A 21,742-nucleotide genomic window follows, 5' to 3' on the forward strand; every position below is an offset into this window, starting at 1 on the left:
TAGTTAAGGCCCTGTCACCCTATTAAGGCCCTGTCCCCCCTCCTCAGTCCCTGTCCCCCTATTTAAGGCCCTGTCCCCCCTCCTCAGTTCCTGCCCCCCCTCAGTCCCTGTCCCCCTATTTAAGGCCCTGTCCCCCCTCCTCAGTCCCTGTCCCCCTATTTAAGGCCCTGTCTCCCTCCTTAGTCCTTTTCCCCAGTCCATGCCCCCCTCCTCAAGCCCTATCCCCTTACTCAGTCCCTGTCCCCCTCCCCAGTCCCTGTCCCCCTATTTAAGGCCCTGTCCCCCCATCCTCAGTCCCTGTCTCCCTCCTTAGTCCTTTTCCCCAGTCCATGCCCCCCTCCTCAAGCCCTATCCCCTTACTCAGTCCCTGTCCCCCTCCCCAGTCCCTGTCCCCCTATTTAAGGCCCTGTCCCCCCTCCTCAGTCCCTGTCCCCCTATTTAAGGCCCTGTCCCCCCTCCTCAGTTCCTGCCCCCCTCCTCAGTCCCTGTCCCCCTATTTAAGGCCCGGTCCCCCTCCTCAGTCCCTGTCCCCCTATTTAAGGCCCTGTCCCCCTATTTAAGGCCCTGTCCCCCTCCTCAGTCCCTGCCCCCCTACTCAGTCCCTGTCCCCCTATTTAAGGCCCTGTCCCCCTCCTCAGTTCCTGCCCCCTCCTCAGTCCCTGTCCCCCTATTTAAGGCCCTGTCCCCCTCCTCAGTCCCTGCCCTTCTATTTAAGGCCCTGTCCCCCTCCTCAGTCCCTGTCCCCCTATTTAAGGCCCTGTCCCCCCTCCTCAGTTCCTGTCCCCCTATTTGAGGCCCTGTCCCCCTCCTCAGTCCCTGTCTCCCTCCTTAGTCCTTTTCCCCAGTCCATGCCCCCCTCCTCAAGCCCTATCCCCTTACTCAGTCCCTGTCCCCCTCCTCAGTCCCTGCCCCCATCCTCAGGCCTGTCCCTTTCCTGAGGCCCTGTTCCCCTTCCTCAGTTCCTGCCCCCCTTCCTCAGTTCCTGCCCCCCTCCTCAGGTCCTGTCTCCTTCCTCAGGCCCTGTCCCCCTTCCTCAGGCCCTGTCCCCCTTCCTCAGGCCCTGTCCCCCTTCCTCAGGCCCTGTCCCCCTTCCTGAGTCCCTGTCCCTTTCCTGAGTCCCTGTCCCTTTTCTGAGTCCCTGTCCCTTTCCTGAGTCCCTTTCCTGAGTCCCTGTCCCTTTCCTGAGTCCCTGTCCCTTTACTGAGTCCCTGTCCCCCTCCTCAGTCCCTGTCCCCCTCCTCATTTCCGTGTCCCCCTCCTCAGTCCCTGTCCCCCTCCTCAGTCACTGTCTCCCTCAGTCCCTGTCCCCCTCCTAAGTCCCTTTCCCGAGTCCCTGTCCCCCTATTTAAGGCCCTGTCCCGTTACTCAGTCCCTGTCTCCCTCCTCGGTCCCTGTCCCTTTCCTCAGCCCCTGCCCCCCTCCTCAAGCCCTGTCCCCTTACTCAGTCCCTGTCTCCCTCCTCAGTCCCTGCCCCCCTCCTCAAGCCCTGTCTCCCTCCTCAGTCCTTGCCCCCCTCCTCAGTCCCTGTCCCTTTCCTCAGTCTCTGTCCCCCTCCTCAAGCCCTGTCCCCTTACTCAGTCCCTGTCTCCCTCCTCAGTCCCTGTCCCTTTCCTCAGTCTCTGTCCCCTTACTCAGTCCCTGTCTCCCTCCTCAGTCCCTGTCTTCTTACTCAGGCCCTGTCCCCCTCCTCAGCCCCTGCTCCCTTCATCAGCCCCTGCCCCCCTCCTCAGCCTCTGTCCCCCTCCTCAGCCTCTGTCCCCCTCCTCAGCCTCTGTCCCCCTCCTCAGCCTCTGTCCCCCTCCTCAGCCCATGGCCCCCTCCTCCTAAGCTCCTGTCCCTCTTCCTCAGCCCTGCCACCTTACTCAGCCCATGGCCCCTTCCTCAACCCATGTCCCCCCCCCTCCTCCTAAGCTCCTGTCCCTTTTCCACAGCACTGTCACCTTACTTAGCCCCTGTCCCCCTCCTCAGCCCCTGTCCCCCTCCTCAGCCCCTGTCCCCCTCCTCAGCCCCTGTCCACCTTACTCAGCCCCTGTCCACCTTACTCAGCCCCTGTCCACCTTACTCAGCCCCTGCATACGAGCATCAGCCCCTGTCCCCCTCCTCAGTCCCTGCCCCTCTTCTTCAACCCTGTCCCTCTTCCTCAGCCCCTGTCCCTCTTCCTCAGCCCCTGTCCCTCTTCCTCAGCCCCTGTCCCCCTCCTCAGCCCCTCAGTTCCTGTCCCTTTCCTCAGCCCCTCAGTTCCTGTCCCTCTTCCTCAGCCCCTGTCCCTCTTCCTCAGCCCCTGTCCCTCTTCCTCAGCCCCTGTCCCTCTTCCTCAGCCCCTGTCCCTTTCCTCAGCCCCTGTCCCTTTCCTCAGCCCCTCAGTTCCTGTCCCTTTCCTCAGCCCCTCAGTTCCTGTCCCTTTCCTCAGCCCCTATCCCTTACCTCAGCCCATGTCCCCTTCCTCAGCCCATGCCCCCCCCCCCCACCCTCCTAAGCTCCTGTCCCCCTCTCCTCAGCCCCGTGCCCTTACTCAGCCCCTGCATACAAGCGTATAATTTTTTTTTGGGGGGGGAGGGGGCGGGGAGTGGATCTGGGGTGAGTTCCTGCACTTTTTTACCCAGGACTTGACCCCTGAGGACATAGAGCTCTCCAGCTATCTTGGTTTACTAATTTTATTCCCTATTTAGGTAACATCGCCTATAAACACAAAGTGCACTATTAAATTCCACGTGGAAGAAAGGAGAGCAATGTGGATATAGTTATTTAGGAGCAGATTTACATCATGTATTTAAGTTGATCTTAACTTTAAGTTTCATAGCGTCATTTTATGGTTGAACTAATTCTGGTTAAATATGACTGATTTGGAACCGGTATTAGAGCCCAAGACTATAAAATTGCTAAATTGAATCTCCTGATTTAATTTTTCATGTCATTATTCCAGTAGCCGAGTGACACTGGTAAAATTTGACTAAATTATAAATATACATTCAACCACTGTATTCCAAATCACTTTATAATTTTCCAAAAGGAAAATCTGTATTTAGTTTTTGATTTTGTTGCTTCCAGTGACTTGCCAAATCCTGCCGCTTCCATTTGAAAACATAGCTCGCATCCACATGTTGTCTCGCCTTGTCTACTGCAATCTACTTCTCAGTGGTCTTACGTGTTCCCAGGATGCCCTGTTACAGTCTATAATGAATGCAGTGAGGCTCACCTTCCTGTCCTAACGAACCTCCCATTTCTTGTCAGTCCTTACACATAGGCTTCCCTTAAGATTTAGGGCTCAATTAAAGAAATCTGGCACTTGCTTACAAATCTCTACATAACACTGCTCCTACCTACTTATCCTCACTGATGCATAAGTATGTCCCTTTCAGTCCCCTACACACGGCCAAAGACCTGCATCTATCCTCTATTCATACTCGCACCTCTATGCCCACCTTGAAAACGTCTCCAGGGCTGCGCCGTTCCTATAGAACTCCCTTCCCCGCTTCTAGACTCTCACCTAGCCTCCGTTTCTTCAAAAGATTATAAAGAAAATACATTTCTTTAGGGAAGCATGTCAATTAAAAAGTTAATTGCACCTTGGTAACACACCGTGCTTCCTCTCCTTCAACTGTGTCAACCAAAACACTAGCCCTTCACTGTAAACTAGTCTAGAAACCTAATTTTAGCATTCACGAAGTACATCCTGCCATAACGTCCTGTGTCACTCCAACCCACTCCCTCTAGAATGTAAGCTTGTTTGAGCAGGGCCCTCAACACCCCTCTGTTCCTGTGCGTCCAACTCAACCTGTTGCAAATACGTCTGTTAGTTTTCCTAATGTAAAGTGCTGCAGAATTTGTTGGCGCATTCTAAATAATAATTAGAAATATTTTTATAATTGAGCAACATATTCTATCTGTGGTTATTGAATGTATAGGAGTTTATTATTTCAGTACAGTGGGTTCCTTGGGATGGTGGAGGCAATTATAAGATCCTGAACGAGGGCTAATAAGTGGACATTGTAGTACAATTGGGACCAGCAATACATCTGCAAGTGGAAGAATATTAATTAAGAATAAAAGAAGAATTTGTTCACTTAACTAGGAATGGAATATCATTAATAAAGGAAATGCAACGTTTTGATAAAGAATATTAATTCTCTGCAGTTTCCAGTTCAGTGAGAGCCCAAAGTTTATTCTGTGTGATTTCTGGTAAATACATATTTATATTTTCATGATTTATTTTACTCATTTTATTCCCTATTTAGACCAATGGTATTTGTTTCCTCAATCAATGCAAACAGCTACTCAACTTGTGAATTTTGACAATAGACTTTATGCACTGTTCAGATATTGTAGGTAACAATTCTTCTCTGATATTACTTACAAGAAAAAGACTATTGTATCAAACTGGGAAGTATGTAAGTGATGAGTATTTCTGGGATATGACATCAGCCTACCATGAAAAAGAAATGATTATTTGTGTGTATATTTGCTGCAAAATTCATACTGGAATGCTATGTTATTGTCAATGCCCCTGTATGGTAATTAATGGGGTTTCAGTTGTGTCACGTACTAACCCAACACGCAGAACGTAAACCCACCAGAATAGAGACCGAGAAGTCCCTATACGTACGTAGAAAAGAAAAACGTTACCTGCGCTTTCTCCTTAATCCCTATGTATATTTAGACAAATGGAGGTCATTTAGTTGCTCCAATGGCCATTGGAGGAATGCCCGCCTGCCAACATCAAGGCAGACCCCCCTAAGCGGGTCCTAACACTGACCCTTCAGCCTGCTTCCTTGAGCTTCTGGCAAAGATATCTCTAATGAGACAGAAAGGGGTATTTTTTATATACACCCCTATACTTATTAACCCTTAATAGGGAACACATGGGATGGATAGCAGCATTGTAACCAGGCTGTGTGATGCAAAGTAAATACAAATACAAATACAAAAAGAGAAGTCCTGCGCTTAAGCAGCAAGGACTACAACACACATCAGCCCCAATATATAGTAAAAACCAAAGAAAAGAAAAAATACGTACGTACCTATACCGGTCCTTGGAATGGCCAGAAAAATAGGACTATAAATGAAAGGAACATCAGAATAAGCCAAGATCAAAGGAAGCCAGAAAATCACAATAACAATATCCAAAACAGGATAGTCAGAGAACAAGCAGAGTCAAAAGGACAAGGTCTTTTGCACCCTCCTCCAATCACAATGGTCCAATCACAAGCCTCTCAAAAAAAAAGTGATTGGACCATTTCGCCAGCTCAGAGCACATGCGTGGGCATTTTTTATGCCTTGCCACCTGTTTAATATTGGGTGAGGAGGGAGGACGATGACTCCTTTTCTATCCAATTAGTAGCCTTGATAACATATCTTCATTGAGCTTTTCGCAACATGATGAAGCAAGCATATTCTTTATGTTTTAGAGAAATAGATTAAGATTTGTTCTGGATTGTCAGACATGTTGAGAGATTCATTTGTTTCAACTAGTAATATTTCTCAATTTAGCAGATAGTAAACACAGTGCAGGTCTAGGTCTACTGAATTAATTTGAAATTTGAGAGTCCATGATTAGACTGGAAATTCTGTGGTTAGAGAATTTTCCCTTTAATGCATTAAAATAGCATTACTGGGGGGGGGGGGGGGGGGGGGCGCGTGGCCGACCGCCGAGCAACCTGGCAGCTTAGGAAATTGCTCCAGCACCCGGGCTCTCAGAATCCGACGACATCGTCTCCCAGAGCTCTGGAAATCCCCACAAAACACAGGATGGCGAACCCAAAAGGGAAGAAGAGCACACAGAAGGCTGAAAAATTGATTTTTTTCGCCAACAAAAACGTGAATTGTCCCGAAACCGAGCGCGGCTCGATCCAAGATGGCGCCGACGGCCAAACGGCGGGAAACCTCCTAACTACAGGCTCATCTCGTGAAACCCAGGAAAACCTGACTAAAGCGTACCTGGATGAAGCGATGAATGCCATGGCAGACAAACTCATACAAACCTGGCAATCCTCTATAGGACAACTCCGCAAGGAAGTCCAGGACATTGGCAACAGAACCACGCATGTGGAAACTAAACTAAGCGAGTATGCAACTGCGCATAATGATATGGCCGACCACGTAACGAGGCTAGAACACAAAATAGAAACGATGGAAGCACGTATGGCAGATGCTGAAGACCGCTCGCGGAGAAACAACATCAGGCTGTTGTAGAATTATTAACCCCTTATAACTTATATCCAGTATTGGGCCCCTTATAAACTATATAATCCTTACTGGGCCCCTTTTAATACTATATTCTCATATTCAGCTCTCATGCCTCGTAGTTTAAACTTTACACAATTCCTTTGTTCATAGAAACAGCATGTCAGCAGAAAATGCTAGAATCTTCTGATTCAAAGAACACACTGTAGCAGATAGTATTGATAGAGTGTATAATTGCCAAAGAGGCCTTGAGAATACTGAGGATACTAACCTTGAAAGACTAAAGGTACCAGCTACTCTTTATGGATAGCTGCCAAAATGCCCCCTCCCATCGAAAGAACTCCTCGTGCTAGCAAGATGGCGCTGAAATCTGGAGGAGAACTTTATGACGTCAGTTATGATGTAAGACGTAACACCCAACAGGGAGGGCATTTAACTAACCACTTCTTCTCTTAGCCAATTGACAATGTTTCCTCACTTTTTATCTTGATTTTACAATGATGTAATTTTATCTTTAAAAAGGACTTGCAAGCCTGCTTTGTTCAGATGCTAATAAATTTCCTGAAGTGCTTTTAACCTGAACTCCGTGTGTCAGTGTGAATTTACTTCTGCGTATACGCAATTTAAACATCTCTAATTTGGACAGGAACAGATAGTCATTCAAACTTCTTTGTTTGCTTAAAAGATTCCCTTATCAAGGCTACGAGGCGTTCCAGAGAGCATCATGCTGAATGACCTGCAAGCCTATGTACAGGGCCTGTTGCGGGCGTATGATCCGGACATACCCACAGATATGTTCTTAATTGACCGAATACACAGAGTGCCTAAACCACGAAACCTACCTGACTCTGTCCCACGAGACGTCCTGTTGAGGGCACATTACTACCATATAAAAGAGGCGGTGATGCGCGCCAGTAGAAGCCGTACAGAACCGCCTGCGACCTACACAACGATCAAGATTCTAGCTGACCTGTCCGCGGCGACCCTCAGACGCAGGAGAGAATTCCACCCGGTGACAGAGGAGCTGCGTCGCGCTGGGATCAGGTACCGCTGGGGATATCCCACCAAACTTCTAATCACCAAGAACGGCGAGCTCAAACTGGCCCACACGCCGGATGAAGGTACCCGACTACTGAAAGAATGGGGGCTCCCATCAAACTCCCCTACGACACAAGCAAGCCCAGCCGAGCGCCTGATACCAGAATGGCGCCAAGTCCCAGCGCGAACCAAGTCTCCATAAACTATCCGGAGGACTAGGCCGTTAAGGCCACTACCAGGGACACGTGAGATGATATTATATATCCCTAAATTTTGTTCATAAGTTATTAGTTAAGTTCTTATGAGGTTAACTGCTTTTATTAAGCAATTTATTTCTAACATAACTAAATTACAATATGCATGCTTTACTAAATGTTGGCGGGTGAGGGGTCTTCATAAGTAATGATTAAGCTGAATACCGAGTAACAAGGGGGGCCTATATAGTACAGATAGGGAGGGGATCGGCAACCTGGGGTGCTTCTGACGTCCACCCAACCATTGTATGTATTACTGTTAGGCATGCACCAGGAGGGCAGTCCAAAGAGGCAAAAGGCATATAATGATTGTATTGATAACCAGACCAACGTGTGTAAAACGATGCATGTAATTTACCTGAATGCTTAATATGGAATAGCTGTGCCCTAAAAGACTGTTCATCGGGCACTTATTTTGTTAGGACACTTAGTATGAACGCTCTCTTTCATAGGGAAATGATAGAATGTTATATAAATATGGCCCAAAAATGTGATAAACCTGTGACATCACACGCGCACATGGTGCCATAACTAACATGCCCTGCCCAAGGTAACTCTGCCACTCCACATCACAACCGGTGTTACAATACGCTCCCACAAGCTTTAATATGCAAACCGCGCAATAGCACCACATCGCGAACATCAACATGGCGGTGGTGAAAATTGTGCCGAAGAGCAGAGTGATAAACTTCAAAATGCCCCACTGAACCTTCGCGTGAGACAGGTTCACCCTCCCCTAGTACACACCAGCCAGCACAAAAATCAATATGTATACTATAGATCTGTGGAGACATAACCATTGGGTAAGCAAGAGAGCCCAACGGCCACACATTCAGAGACGCCGCTTCAGCGTCCTTCCCCCCGTGGCACAATGCCACAATGCCTTGACCCAAGTTTGGGTCCAACTGTATATACTTTATTTTTCATCCTCCCTCCCCCTCATCCTTCCTGAAACTCCCGATCCCAGGTACAATAATGCACGTTACGCCATAGAATGACAAACAGCGAGATTAGAGATATCACATGGTCAGACCATGCCCCAACCGTAGTAGGGCTGACTGAGGAATACCAACACAGAGGAAGGCCACCGTGGCGGTTAAATTACTCACTTTTAAATGACCAGGCATTCTCCAGAACACTAATGGAAGCCCTATCAGCGTATTTTCAAATAAACGATACGCCGGATGTTCAACCGACCACCGTGTGGCAAGCCCATAATGCGGTCATCAGAGGGCTTCTCATCAGTAGGGCCTCCTATCTAAATAAGAAGGCGCAACGGGACCACTTACATTTGCTGCGCACATTGAGAGACACAACAGCGGCAAATATAGCAAACCCCTCCCCACAACTCGCAAAGAAAATCCAAGACACCACGACAAGTATTAACAACATAGCAATCTCCAAAACTGCACACATATTACACAAGTTGAAATAAACATCGTACTCGCAAGGCAATAAAGCAGGCAAACATCTAGCGGCCCTGTTGCGTCAAAAACAGTCTAATGCTAAAATCCCATTCCTGCTCACGACCCAAGGTGCTAAAATTCATAACCCACAGGATATTAATGATACCATGGCAGACTATTACCACACACTATACAATCTCAAAGACGACCCTAATCTACACCAACCCACGCCTCAGGAAATTCAAAATTTCCTACAAATGTCCTCGCTGCCAACATTGACAGAACAACAATCATCTATATTACAAAACCCAGTCACACAAGAGGAAATACAACACGCTATACACTCACTTCCCCATGGCAAATCACCGGGACCCGACGGATTCACAAACAACTATTACAAAACAATGGCGACAACCCTCACCCCATATCTAGAAAAAACCTTTAATCACATGCTCACGACGGGCCAAATGCCCCAAGAAATGCTGACGGCACATGTAGCTACGCTGCCAAAGCCAGGAAAACCCCCCACCAAATGTCAAAACCTAAGGCCAATTTCCTTGCTTAACACAGGCATCAAATTGTTGGCTAAGATTTTTTCCAATAGACTAACGAACATCATCCCAACCCTAATTCATGAAGACCTGGTAGGATTCGTCAGTGGCAGGCAGGGAGCAGACGGAACCCGAAAGGTCTTGAACCTACTTCAGGGGCGGCGCAGGGGTGGGGCTCAGTGCATCATGCTGTCACTTGATGCTGAAAAAGCTTTTGACAGGTTGCACTGGCCCTTCCTCCAAGCTGTTCTGATCAAGTATGGCTTTCCGGACACTTTCCTAAGGCTGGTAGGAGCCTTATATTCCAGGCCAACGGCGAAGGTTACCAATGGGGGATTTGGCTCCAAACAATTCCACATCACCAATGGGTCGCGACAGGGTTGCCCATTGTCGCCCCTCCTTTACATCCTTTCCCTGGAACCCCTCACACAACTCATTAGAGACAACCCCAACATTCATGGCATCACTAGACGCGGCGAGGAACATAAACTCATGCTTTTTGCAGATGACATCCTCCTAACTTTAGAGCAACCACACATATCCTTACCCAACTTCCACCATACGCTAACTCAATATAGCAAATGTTCCTATTACAAACTTAATATAAGCAAAACCCAGGCAATGGGTATAAATATCCCAGCGGAGGACTTGGAGAGACTGCGCACCTCTTTCAAATATGATTGTCGCAATGACCATTTAAAGTTCCTAGGAATAAACATTACCCCAAACTTAGCAAACCTTTACAAAACAAACTATCAGAAACAATTGACTGAAATAAAAAATGCATTGCTAAGCTGGAAGAGCAAATACATGTCTTGGTCAGGGAGAATTGCTGCACTCAAAATGATTGTTGTGCCCAAATTGCAATATTTATTTAGGACGTTACCCATAAAATTACCACCCAAGTTTTTACACGAGGCTCAACAGATACTATTGAATTTTATATGGAACAAACAAAAAGCGCGAGTGGCGAAAAGCACACTATACATGCCACGTAAACAAGGGGGAATGGGAGTACCCAATCTAGACAGCTACTACAAAGCAGCCATCTTAAGCCCCTTATTAGCAGCTTGCAACAGAGACCACCCAACCCAGTGGATGACACTGGAGGCGCACCATTCTGATAACATACCCATCAGTATACTAGCATGGCTCCCTCAACACAACAGACCGACCATGACCAAATTGCTCCCGACCACAGCCCTTACTCTGTCCATATGGGACAAATACCGCCGCACAATGGGCTGGGTGGGCAAAATATCGCCTGCCATGCCTATAAAAGCACTGCACTATATGATACCAAACTTCAATTATGCCATGTGGCACCGGCATGGAGTAATACATCTACACCAGCTGCTCCGGGAGCATACACTTAGACATCTCACAGACTTAACAACCTCATACAATCTGCCCCCGGCGGCTTCCTTCCCCTACATGCAGTTGCAATCATGGCTCCGCAAGCAAACTCTGACAGGAACTCATAATGTACAGGGGTCACAGCTGACGATGGTAGAAAGAATATGCTCACGTCTCTCAACCCCCAAAAGACTGATATCTGAATTATATCAAACGATGCATCCCCCAAAAGACCATGCAAGACTCTCATTCATTGGAGCGTGGGAGAGGGAATTCGGGTATGCTCTCAGCGAGCAACAATGGAAAGAGATCCTCCTCGCACATCACTCGCTATCTAAATGTATATCCCATATGGAACTATCCCGAAAAATTTTATATAGGTGGTATCTAGTACCCACACGCCTAAAAAACACATATCCGCAGGCCTCCGATCTATGCTGGAGATGCCAACAACACAAAGGCACAGTGCTCCATATCTGGTGGAACTGTCCCTCATTAACGCCATATTGGGATACTATAGCTAACATTATACAAGACAGCGCAAAAATACTACTACCCCGTAAACCAGAAACGTACCTCCTCCAGCTTCTTCCCAAAGGGTTGCTAGGCAGGCAAAAATACTTAATCTACCATATACTTCTGGCTGCACTAACAGTCATCAGTAGACACTGGAAATCGACCATCCCACCTAAAATATCGGAATGCATACGGACAATAGACACAACCAAATGCTACGAATTAGCAGCCAGACGATCAGGTACTCCTAAAAAAGCTTGGCCACAGGCCTGGGAAGCCTGGCAATTATACATGGAGAATAAGGATATACCCTCCGAATGAGACGATAGTAGCAAATACCTACGGATCGACAGCTGTGCCCCTCCAAACATATGATTGTAAACTATCATTCAAATGTGAATAAATATGGGAACTGCGAATAAGGATGGTTAAAACGCAGCTCACAACAAACGTGCGCGAAGGACTAACAGCCCTGCAAAGGCAACCACCAGCAGTTGAAACCTGGGAAACCCTACCCCCCCTCTTTTCCACTCCCCCCTTTTTTTATTTTTCCTCCTGCCCATAAGTCATTCCAAGTTTACCTTTCCTAGTGGTACACGAGACATTAAGACTTTAGACCCTTTACCACAACCGTGCCCAGACGACTGGACACCCTGTAGGGTCATACATGAGCCCCTTAAGGTACTGGGTAATACAAATCGGCGGAACCACCTACTGTAACACAAGATTACATGTTGATATGCTGTACTTAAATATCTGTGTGGAATGTTATCAAGCCAAGATGTATGAGATACGTAAATTGTTTACCACTGCTTCCCTATTCCCCTTTTCTCTTCTGTACCCCTGAAAAACTTCAATAAAAAATGTCAAAGGAAAAAAAAATAGCATTTCTGTGTTTTTACATTAACTTCTCACATCATGCCCGGGTTTTGGAGAATTATAAGAAATTCAAAATAGTGACTTACCTTATGTATATGTTTAGAACCCAATCAAGCAATCCGTGCATCTGGCTGAACGTCAGAGATTTAGATAATATTTCCCCTGTGATGTGGGATGACAGACTGTCATGGAAGCTCCGGACGTAAGTTCCAAACACATCATACTCATCTGGATAAAGTGGCTTCAAAGAATTCTTCACTTTTAATAAGTCTTGAACAATGTTTTTGTTGAGTAACTCTAGATGGTCAGCAAGCCACCGTCGCTCGGTTGTTGATGCCATAGGCACAGAACTGATTCTTTCCATTGCATTCTCTTTTATGACACCTTTCCAGAGTGTCTTCCATTTTCTTGGTATTCCAAGAGAAGGACTCACTAATTTGGCTTCTTCTACTGATAGCTTTCTATTTTTCTTAGATTCTTCATCAATAATATGGACCACCGATCTCACCATATGTTCATCCATTTGATCTTCTTGCACAAGAGAGTTTTTCACAATGGATTTCACTTGTTTAAAGAGCTTGTCATACAACATGTCCACATCTTTGGCTTTTCGTTTATATTCTGATTCGTTGCTCTTGTAAATGCCCTTTTTATATTCTTTCAAGAGATTATCCTCCATTACTTGTATGCTTCCAAATGCCCTTTCAAGTTGATTTTGAGTGATTATTTCGTTTATTTCCATAACTAAAAGGATAAAAATTGTTTTTCTTACGGTTGATAGCCAATTTTATTTTTTTAATAATATAAATTCCATCTGCTTAGCTAGACTACAATTGGCCTGACAGAAACAACGAGCCTGTATAGCACAATCGACAATACAGTTGTCTAAACGTCTATGCTCACAGATATTGCATCGTCTCTTAACCCATAGTCACATGTAACTTATGAAGTATAGACTCTGTATGTCAAATGTCTTGACTGTATATCATCTGTTAATTAGGATGACCAAAAATAAAGAATTAAAATAAATAAAAATTTCCCATGACTTCAGAAAAGTTATAAATTACACAATGTGCCAGGGCAAAACAACGAAAGCACACAAACACTTTATATTCCATACAGTTTGACATTTCAGTCTATATACAAGCTTAGAATAATGCGTCAGATTCAGCCATTTTACCCAGTGCCCTCCATGTATGTTCCTCTAGACTGGTCCTCATCTACCTTTTGTTCCTCTAACATTTTGTAATTGTGTAATTTATTGTTAAATTTCCCCCCCTTTCATAATATTGTAAAGCCCTGCAGAATGAGTTGAGCTATATAAATACCAAAAGTAATATTAATATGTTATTCCGACTGATATTTGTAACCACGTGCAGGGGCTAAAGCCATTCTGACCTTGATATGAAGTCTTCTCATAGAGGTTGAGAAAGTAATAAAGATGTAAATCGAAGGCAGATTTTGGGCTACAAAAATTCTTTTAAAGGGACTTAAAGTTTTAAAGTGCCTGCCTTGGAAAGACTCGATGAGCTGTAATACACATATGCATGGCTCGTCCACAAAGATTCTCAGAGAGAAACTTTTGACTGGCCACTCCCTGGCACAGATGAACCTACGCCTGAGAAGAAGAAGAGGGCTTGCCGTATCTGCAATTTCTGGGTGTTGCGCAAATGCACACCCTGTCTGACTTTTACACCCCTGCACAGATAGAGGGAAGGCTAACCTGCTTGGGAATGAAGGACAACATTAAAAGAGAGACAGTTGGGTGGAATGTCAAGGTTTTCTCTCACTGGTGCCCTAACAAATAACAATATCGGACCACTGACAGTTCACACTCAAATAAGTTGATTTCTTCTTACCTGACAATATCTCCTTCTCCTGAGGCGGTTCTTCCCTTAAAGTTTCACCATTCACAGACATGTCACATTTGTTATCCGAACTGTTGATATCCAGTTTCTTTCTACTAGACCGGAAGCTATTTCTTAACTTGTTTCCAATAACATGTTGCAAATCAGTCGTCTCTTTCTTTTCTGGAGACCCGGGTTCTTCCTGGGTGTCCTTTTTCTTCAAATTTCTTTTACTTAACCTGAAACTCAAACTTTTTAGGAAGGGTCCTTTACCAGGGCTTCCATCATCAGGCAAATCCAAGGTACTGATCTGACTGGACATCTTGTTATTGGAGAAGGGTGAAATGTTTAAGTCTTTGTCCTCCATCTCTTATTGCTAGTGTTTAATGACGGTCTGAAATACAAGAGGAAATTCATCAATTTACGATGCGGAATCACGGTTTGAACAGAACTATGAAGTCAAAAATAGCCCTATGATAACAGGCACAACAGCGCCTAAACTGAAATTGGTACCTACATCCAGAAATATGAGAAAAGGCGTAATATAGTAATTCTTTTTTTTTTTTTTTTATTCTTTATTTTATTCGTGCAAATAATTAACAGGCAAGTTTGCTCTGCCACAATAGCTGAAGCAAACCAGATGATACACAGAAAGAAACAACACTATGCCATTGAAAGCATTGCACATTTTTTGGGTTAAGTGAACAAGATAAACATATAATATAGCTTAAAATTGTAATCTGCATGGTTATTGCTTGGATCGGTTAGTGCTTAATCATGCATGGCAGACATCATTAAATAACACAGCCTTGCTATCGACTTTGTTGTCGTCTCTTAACTTAAGTGAAGGCACCGTATGTGATATTATGGAACTATAGAGATAACATTCTTAAAAGTTAACACTATACGTGTGCTATAAGTGTAGCTGACAACATGGCAACTCTTATGTTTGAATGTCGCTAAACAAGCCACCTATATATAAAAGGTGAGATGAGATGTCCCAGTGATAAGGTTATAATCTGCAAGCTATGTATTAAATAACAAAAAAAGGGGAAAAAACATTATACTCATGTGTGTATAGTGCTCGCTAGTTAGGTAGCCAATTAGCCGCTGGGACACAGGGCAGTTATGATGGTACGGTATGTCATTGTAACAAGATGGTGTCCATTGGGGACTCAGAGGTTAGATGCTCAGCCCTCCGTTTTCAGGGTGTCTCCGGCTCAGCCAATCCCCCGGTTCGGGAAGCTCCCAGGACTCCCGGTGGGGTAAGCTGTACCTCTCTTTTCTTCTCTGGGGAGTTTTGGTGCTTGATGAGTGTCCCGTTTGTTGGAGTGGTCGTTTGGGTCGCTCCTTGCGACCTTTGCTTGTTCTGGAGGGCCATAGGCAGGTCTGTAATGGGAGCTCTTGTATTGGCCGTGTCCAGTTGCCCTCCGCCGCTTCTCCGTTGTCTTCAGCTTTGAGTAACGTTGCTTTGTGGGTGGCCATGTGGCCGTGCCTTGCCCAGCGTGTACCTGGGTTTTGGAGCCCTGGGGCTTGCGGGGAGCCCTCTGGGTGTTTGGGCGGCGGAGCGGGCGTACCTCTGTATGGATCCCGTGCTCGGAGTGGATCTGACGTGCAGCCTCTGGTGCGTGCCCCTGCTTTTCATGCGAGGTTTGGGAGGAAGGTTTGCGCTGTTGTCGCGTCCAGAAGGCACTGCAGAGTTGGTCAAACCGGGCTTCGAAGCGCTGCCTCCATTGCTGGAGCCCTGGGTCTTCAGTAGTGTGTTCAGGACATGGCTTGGCGCCCATCTTAGATGCCTCATGCGATTTGCTGCCGGACTGCAGTTCCCCCTGTGGTAGGTAAATCTGAGTCTCCAGCGGGGTAGCAGGGTAACAGAAGAGCTGCAATGGGATACCAACCCAGCGTCGGGAGATCGTCCGCCTCTCCCGGCAATCAGGCTGCTGTTCATGTTAGGCCTCAGATGCGGATCCTGGCAAACCGGCTTGGATTGCTTCGTGTGAGGTATTAAACTGTTCAGTTTAACTTCGTCGGTAGCTCATTTGATCGCATTTCTGGGCTTATTTGTGTCGTTTTGCCGAGTGAAAGATTGTGCAGAGCAGGAGCTGTGTTTTTTGTGCATCTGCTCAGCTCTGCATTCAGGCCCCGCCCCCCTATAGTAATTATTCTTACTGCTTTAGGAGTTATTCGAAGTATAGGTCAAATTGTCAAGGCAAGATACCATTAAGTAAAATTCAAGCTTTATCTTGTAGCATTAAGTTGGTTCAAAGTGTTCGGAAAATCCAGTTCGCTCTGGAGTTAAATCAATAATCCAGAAATCAAGGGTACAACACATCATCCAGATACTACCTAAAAAATAGTTGTCTTCAAAAACTCTGTGACCGAGCAAGGAGAAGACTTGTGAGGGAAGACAAGAAGAAGCAGTCAGTCGATCAAGGACTGAATTCACTTTCCCTAGCTGAAATTAAATTCAAATTTCAGCATCACACATACCGGTATTTAAATAAGCCCTTTTAATAATTAATTCAGGGAATTTACTACAGAGTTGGGATTATTTGCTAAACTCTGAATTGCAATGAATTGAAATCCAAGTGGCCAAAGTCAGGCTAAAATAGCAGATTTGTAAAAATTCTCCAACCCAGGTCTAAGATTTTTGTTTTGTAATTTTTAAAGGGACACTCCAGGCACCCAGACCACTTCGGCCCATTGGAGTAGTCTGAGTGCCTACTCCCAGTACCCCTAACCCTGCAACTGTAAATATTGCAGTTTTCATAAACTGCAATAATTACCTTGCAGGGTTAACTCCTCCGGGTTTATAGCACTGGTCTTCTGTGCTATAGCATCGCTGGACGTCCTCACACTATGAGAGGACCTCCAGCGTCGCTGAAATCCCCATGGGAAAGCATTGAAAGCATTTTCAATGCTTTCCTATGGGTAGGTCTAATGCGCGTGTGCAGCATTGCCACAGATGGGCATTAGGTCTCCCCCGTCGCCGGCCACGCATGCACAATAGGTCTCCCCCTCCGGATGACGTCGGCGGGGGAGGAGCATGGGCGGACCCTAAACCAGCGCCAAGGGACATGGGCGCTGGATACAGGTAAGTCACTGAAGGGGTTTTAACTGGCACTGTTTTCCTGGCACTGGAGAGTCCCTTTAACTCTGTGCTGCTCACTGTTTGTTAGATAACCCCATATTTTGCAGGTTTTTCCAGTTTCAGTACTGTGCTTCAGTTTGGAATTTCCCTATATTGAAAGCCAGTGGGTAAATGATTCATTATTACTCACCCCAAAGCCGGAGTTTCCTTCACTGGGAGCTGACATTACCAATTCTGCCTTGTACATTGAGCTTGCAATTTATATACTAGAATTAGGAAAAGAACGTTAACATCATCTAAAATATTCACAATGCAAGCAGAATTTTAAATGTAATTACACTTATCGTTTATATTCTGAAATAATTAGAATTGTTTTTGTGACTCGCGATGGGTCATTTATTCAAGTGAGAATTTCAAGGTCAATTCAAAGTGCATTTCAAATTTAAAGGACACAATAGTCACCAAAACAACACACAAGCTTAATGAAGCAATTTGGTTGCGGAGATAATGCTCCTGCAGTATTACTGCTCAATTTAAATCACTTGTGTTTCTGTTTATGCAGCCCTAGCCACACCCTCCCACGCTGACACAGCCCGCATGAAAAATAAAACGTTTCCTTTTCAATCAGACTTTAACTTGCTTTAGAAGTGTTTATCTCCTGTTCTTTAAATTGAACTTTAATTACACACAAGGCTCAATGCAAGGTCTAGAAGGCTATTAACAGAGCAGCAGATACATTCTAAATTAAACAGATTGGGCAATAAAGGAAGTGTAAACATTTACAGGAAGTGTTTATGGAAGGCTGTGCGAGTCACATGCAGGGAGGTGTGACTAGACTGCATAAACAAAGTGAATTAACTCCTAAATGACAGTGAATTAGGCAATGAGACTGCAGGGACATGATCTATACGGCAAAATTGATTCATTAAAGGGAACAACTTTAGCTTAATGAAGCAGTTTTGGTGTATAGAACATGCCCCTGCAGCCTCACTGCTCAATCCTCTGCCATTTAGGAGTTAAATCCCTTTGTTTATGAACCCTAGTCACACCTCCCTGCATGTGACTTGCACAGCCTTCCATAAACACTTCCTGTAAAGAGAGCCCTATTTAGGCTTTCTTTATTGCAAGTTCTGTTTAATTAAGATTTTCTTATCCCCTGCTATGTTAATAGCTTGCTAGACCCTGCAAGAGCCTCCTGTATGTGAATAAAGTTCAATTTAGAGATTGAGATACAATTATTTAAGGTAAATTACATCTGTTTGAAAGTGAAACCAGTTATTTTTTTTTCATGCAGGCTCTGTCAATCATAGCCAGGGGAGGTGTGGCTAGGGCTGCATAAACAGAAACAAAGTGATTAACTCCTAAATGACTGAATTGAGCAGTGAAATTGCAGGGGAATGATCTATACACTAAAACTGCTTTATTTAGCTAAAGTCATTTAGGTGACTATAGTGTTCCTTTAAGCTAAAGTTGTTTTGTGACTACAGTGTCCCACCTTTTGAGGCCTCCTTCTACCAGCATACATTCCTATACATTACTTGATAAGCAATGTTTCCAAGCATTCCTTTCGTGTTACAGAGTTCAACCCACATCTACAGTTACAATATTGGCATTTAAAAACCTAAGAATTCCATATGCTGATAGGATAGGACAATAACTGCTCAGACGTGAATTCATCAGTGTATTAAGTGTAAAATAAGTAACAAATAAATTAGAATATAATATATAGAATATGTGCCATGTTTTTCTGTTTGGAATTTTTCGATATCGCCATCTGTTTATGTGTTCTATGCAACTCTGGCGTGTCTGAGAAATGGTTCAGGTTCAATCTAACATCAGTATCTACATGGTTAAATCACAGAATTAAAAAAACAAACAAAAAAAAAACTGCGCTACTTGCACTGGCCCGCCGTAACGGTTTCCTTACTTAAAGCATTGATGACAGATTAATATTTAAAACTTTTTTGAAGTCTGCAACTGTCCATATTGTCTAGGGGTTTATTTATTTTTAACAGAATATAACAGCTTTTATTTGATGTGCAATATGTGATACCGGAGAAACTGACGGAAGCCAAGCACAGAGAGATGGACACAGGTTTCTTCAGGAAGGAAGAGATTCTTTATTGGATCACCGATCGGGACTCAGAGGGACTAATGTCACCAAAATACAGCAAGTTCTGAGCCCCGGACAATAGTGCAGGCTCCTTATATAGGCACATAACTCCTCCCATATTAAGCTCCACCCGCACATTCTCTTGACCAATCAATACAAATAAGAATTAACTTCCTGCTTGACCGCATGGCTTGTCCGGCACAATGGAGGAGGGGAATACTACATCCTGTATTCTTGCACATGCTCCGTACACTACTGATCGTATCTTGCCTCGTGCAACCAACTGATCGATACGTCAGCATATGCACGTACACATGCCACGTGGTAATCTCGGCCTACTAAATTTATTTTTACCGAGATTCCACCACATTCCCCCCTTTGATGCCTCTTGATATTTCACAATTACTTGAGGCATCACTTAACCTTGGTTTGCATACACCGCAAGTTACCTTGAACCAGACCAGACTTATCTTATGATGTGAATCTTCAACACTCATCTTCCTGCATTGGTTCTCCCTGATCTAGAGCCTTATATTTATAAATTGCCATTATCTGTGCAGCAGCCTTCCTCTCTGCTATATTTTCTATCAGGCTTTGCACAGACCTAACTACTAAGGGTATAAGACACGGCAGGAGTAGACACAACATTAAAATCAGTAGGACTCCACCTACCACTGCCTTAAGCCCTCCAAACCACTCATACCAGCTACCAAACCAACTACTTGGATTATACCCTTTCCATACCTGAGTAGGCACATGCGCTAGTTTAACCATATGGCTAGTAAGCTCAGCTATTGCTTGCCCTTCGTCATCTATTTGAAGACAGCAATTGCTCAGGTTAAACTTCCCACATACACCTCCCTCTACTGCCAAAAGGTAATCCAAGGCTAATCTATTTTGGTATACTGCTGTCCTCATCCTGGTATTATGCTTCGCTAGAAGATTGAGCGCTTGTGATGTCTCGTTAGTAATAATCTCAACCACCGCCTGTAATCGTATAATACGGTTGAGCATATAAATAGGGGTTCTATAACCAAAGGTACCATCCTCTGCCCACGTGGCTGGCCCATAGTAATCTATAATACGCTGGGGAGGCCATTCATTATCTTCCCAGGCACCTATCTCTATGGGTCCCCTTTTCTTCCTATGATTCACATCATACACTTTAACACCTAAAGTCTCACCTGTTTCGATAGGTAACAAGAAGAAGGATGGTTTGAGCATACCCAACACACATGCCCCTTCCCAGTCCTGTGGCAACTCCGAATAGGCTTTCTTACCACAGATCCAGTACAAATTTGCTGGGGCTCTCCAGTTAGATGTGATAGATAGGTCAAACCACACATCCTTTAAATTGGCGTATCTAGCAAACGGGTTAGATGGTTCTGAGACATTTGAAGCCGACCACCAAGTTGTATTCTTTGTATCATCATCATAAGCTTTTTGCCCTAGACAAGTTAATTCTCCTACAGAAGTATTATACATTATTCCTTTCCTCGCTATGCAAACATAACCGATGATGGAGGTCTTTAATCTCCACTCAGATTTACCTCTAACACTCATATGATAATCGGCTTGTGTAGATATTAATTGGTCAACTGCCTCAGAACCGGACATTACCTCCTTTGCTTCCCAAGGCCATTGGTCTCCCATGTTAGTACCTCCACACACATAGCAGTTGGTAACATTAAGACTACCGGCAATACTTTCAGCTAAATCAATAAACAGGTTTTTAGCATTATGGGGGATCTTATTATCTATGCTCATCTCTTCATAAAAGGAATGGTATACTTGATGAGTCTGGGAGGATACCGTATCAGTCTCTATCCCTATAAACAATACTGTCCCAGGATCTAAACCCGTCCCATATATTTGAAACCCAAATAAATTACCATATTTATCTAAGAACTTGTCGGGGTTATTTATAAGTATATGGACTGGATTGCATTCCATAGACTTACAATATGGGCTGGTAGGCAACTTAGTCACAATCATGTCCTTGTCTACTGTCTGTCCCCAAGTTGCCCACCCCACACAAGACCAATATGGGCAAAAGTTATAATCTCTATTTGGGCATCTAGGACTCACATATTTATTTTTACTACTGGGACAAATATATTTATCGTTAGACCCATACGTCCTCTCCCATCTAAGATCCCCACATACATTCCACGGCTTTCTACCACTTGATATCGCCTTACACGCATCAAATAGCAGAACACCCGAAGAATGTACGGATTCTAACACCGTCTTATTAATTAGGGTCCCCTGAGGATCTCCATTCCTGAGAGTCAACCAAATTGTACGAGGTGGATACTCTGGACTGAAGCACTTAGGTTCTCCTACTCCTAAATGGCACACACTATATTCTATATTTAGGTATCTACATCTTGATACATCTCCTTTACACTCGTATTGTGAATGCCAAATTAGGGTTTGGGAAATATGGTTACCTGTTCTTGTAGTCTTAATGCATACCTCACAGCTAGGAGTGTCGGTACATCTACCATT

At 44.7% G+C, this 21,742-nt stretch overlaps 1 protein-coding gene across 2 annotated transcripts in view; it reads right to left on the reverse strand.

Annotated features, from left to right (window-relative positions):
* Positions 1-21,742, reverse strand: part of EXOC3L4 (exocyst complex component 3 like 4) — an 82,974-nt gene that overhangs the window by 44,899 nt on the left and 16,333 nt on the right. For both annotated transcript variants that reach the window (XM_063439620.1, XM_063439619.1), the window contains exons 2-4: positions 17,309-17,384; positions 14,040-14,421; positions 12,267-12,924 (exon numbers count right to left, since the gene is read on the reverse strand). In XM_063439620.1, coding sequence (XP_063295690.1) covers positions 12,267-12,924; positions 14,040-14,394 — 1,013 coding nt within the window. In that variant the 5' untranslated portion in view covers positions 14,395-14,421; positions 17,309-17,384. The remainder of the gene's footprint in view (positions 1-12,266; positions 12,925-14,039; positions 14,422-17,308; positions 17,385-21,742) is intronic.

Source organism: Pelobates fuscus, chromosome 13 (assembly GCF_036172605.1).
Source record: "Pelobates fuscus isolate aPelFus1 chromosome 13, aPelFus1.pri, whole genome shotgun sequence".
In the NCBI taxonomy this organism is placed as follows: domain Eukaryota; kingdom Metazoa; phylum Chordata; class Amphibia; order Anura; family Pelobatidae; genus Pelobates; species Pelobates fuscus.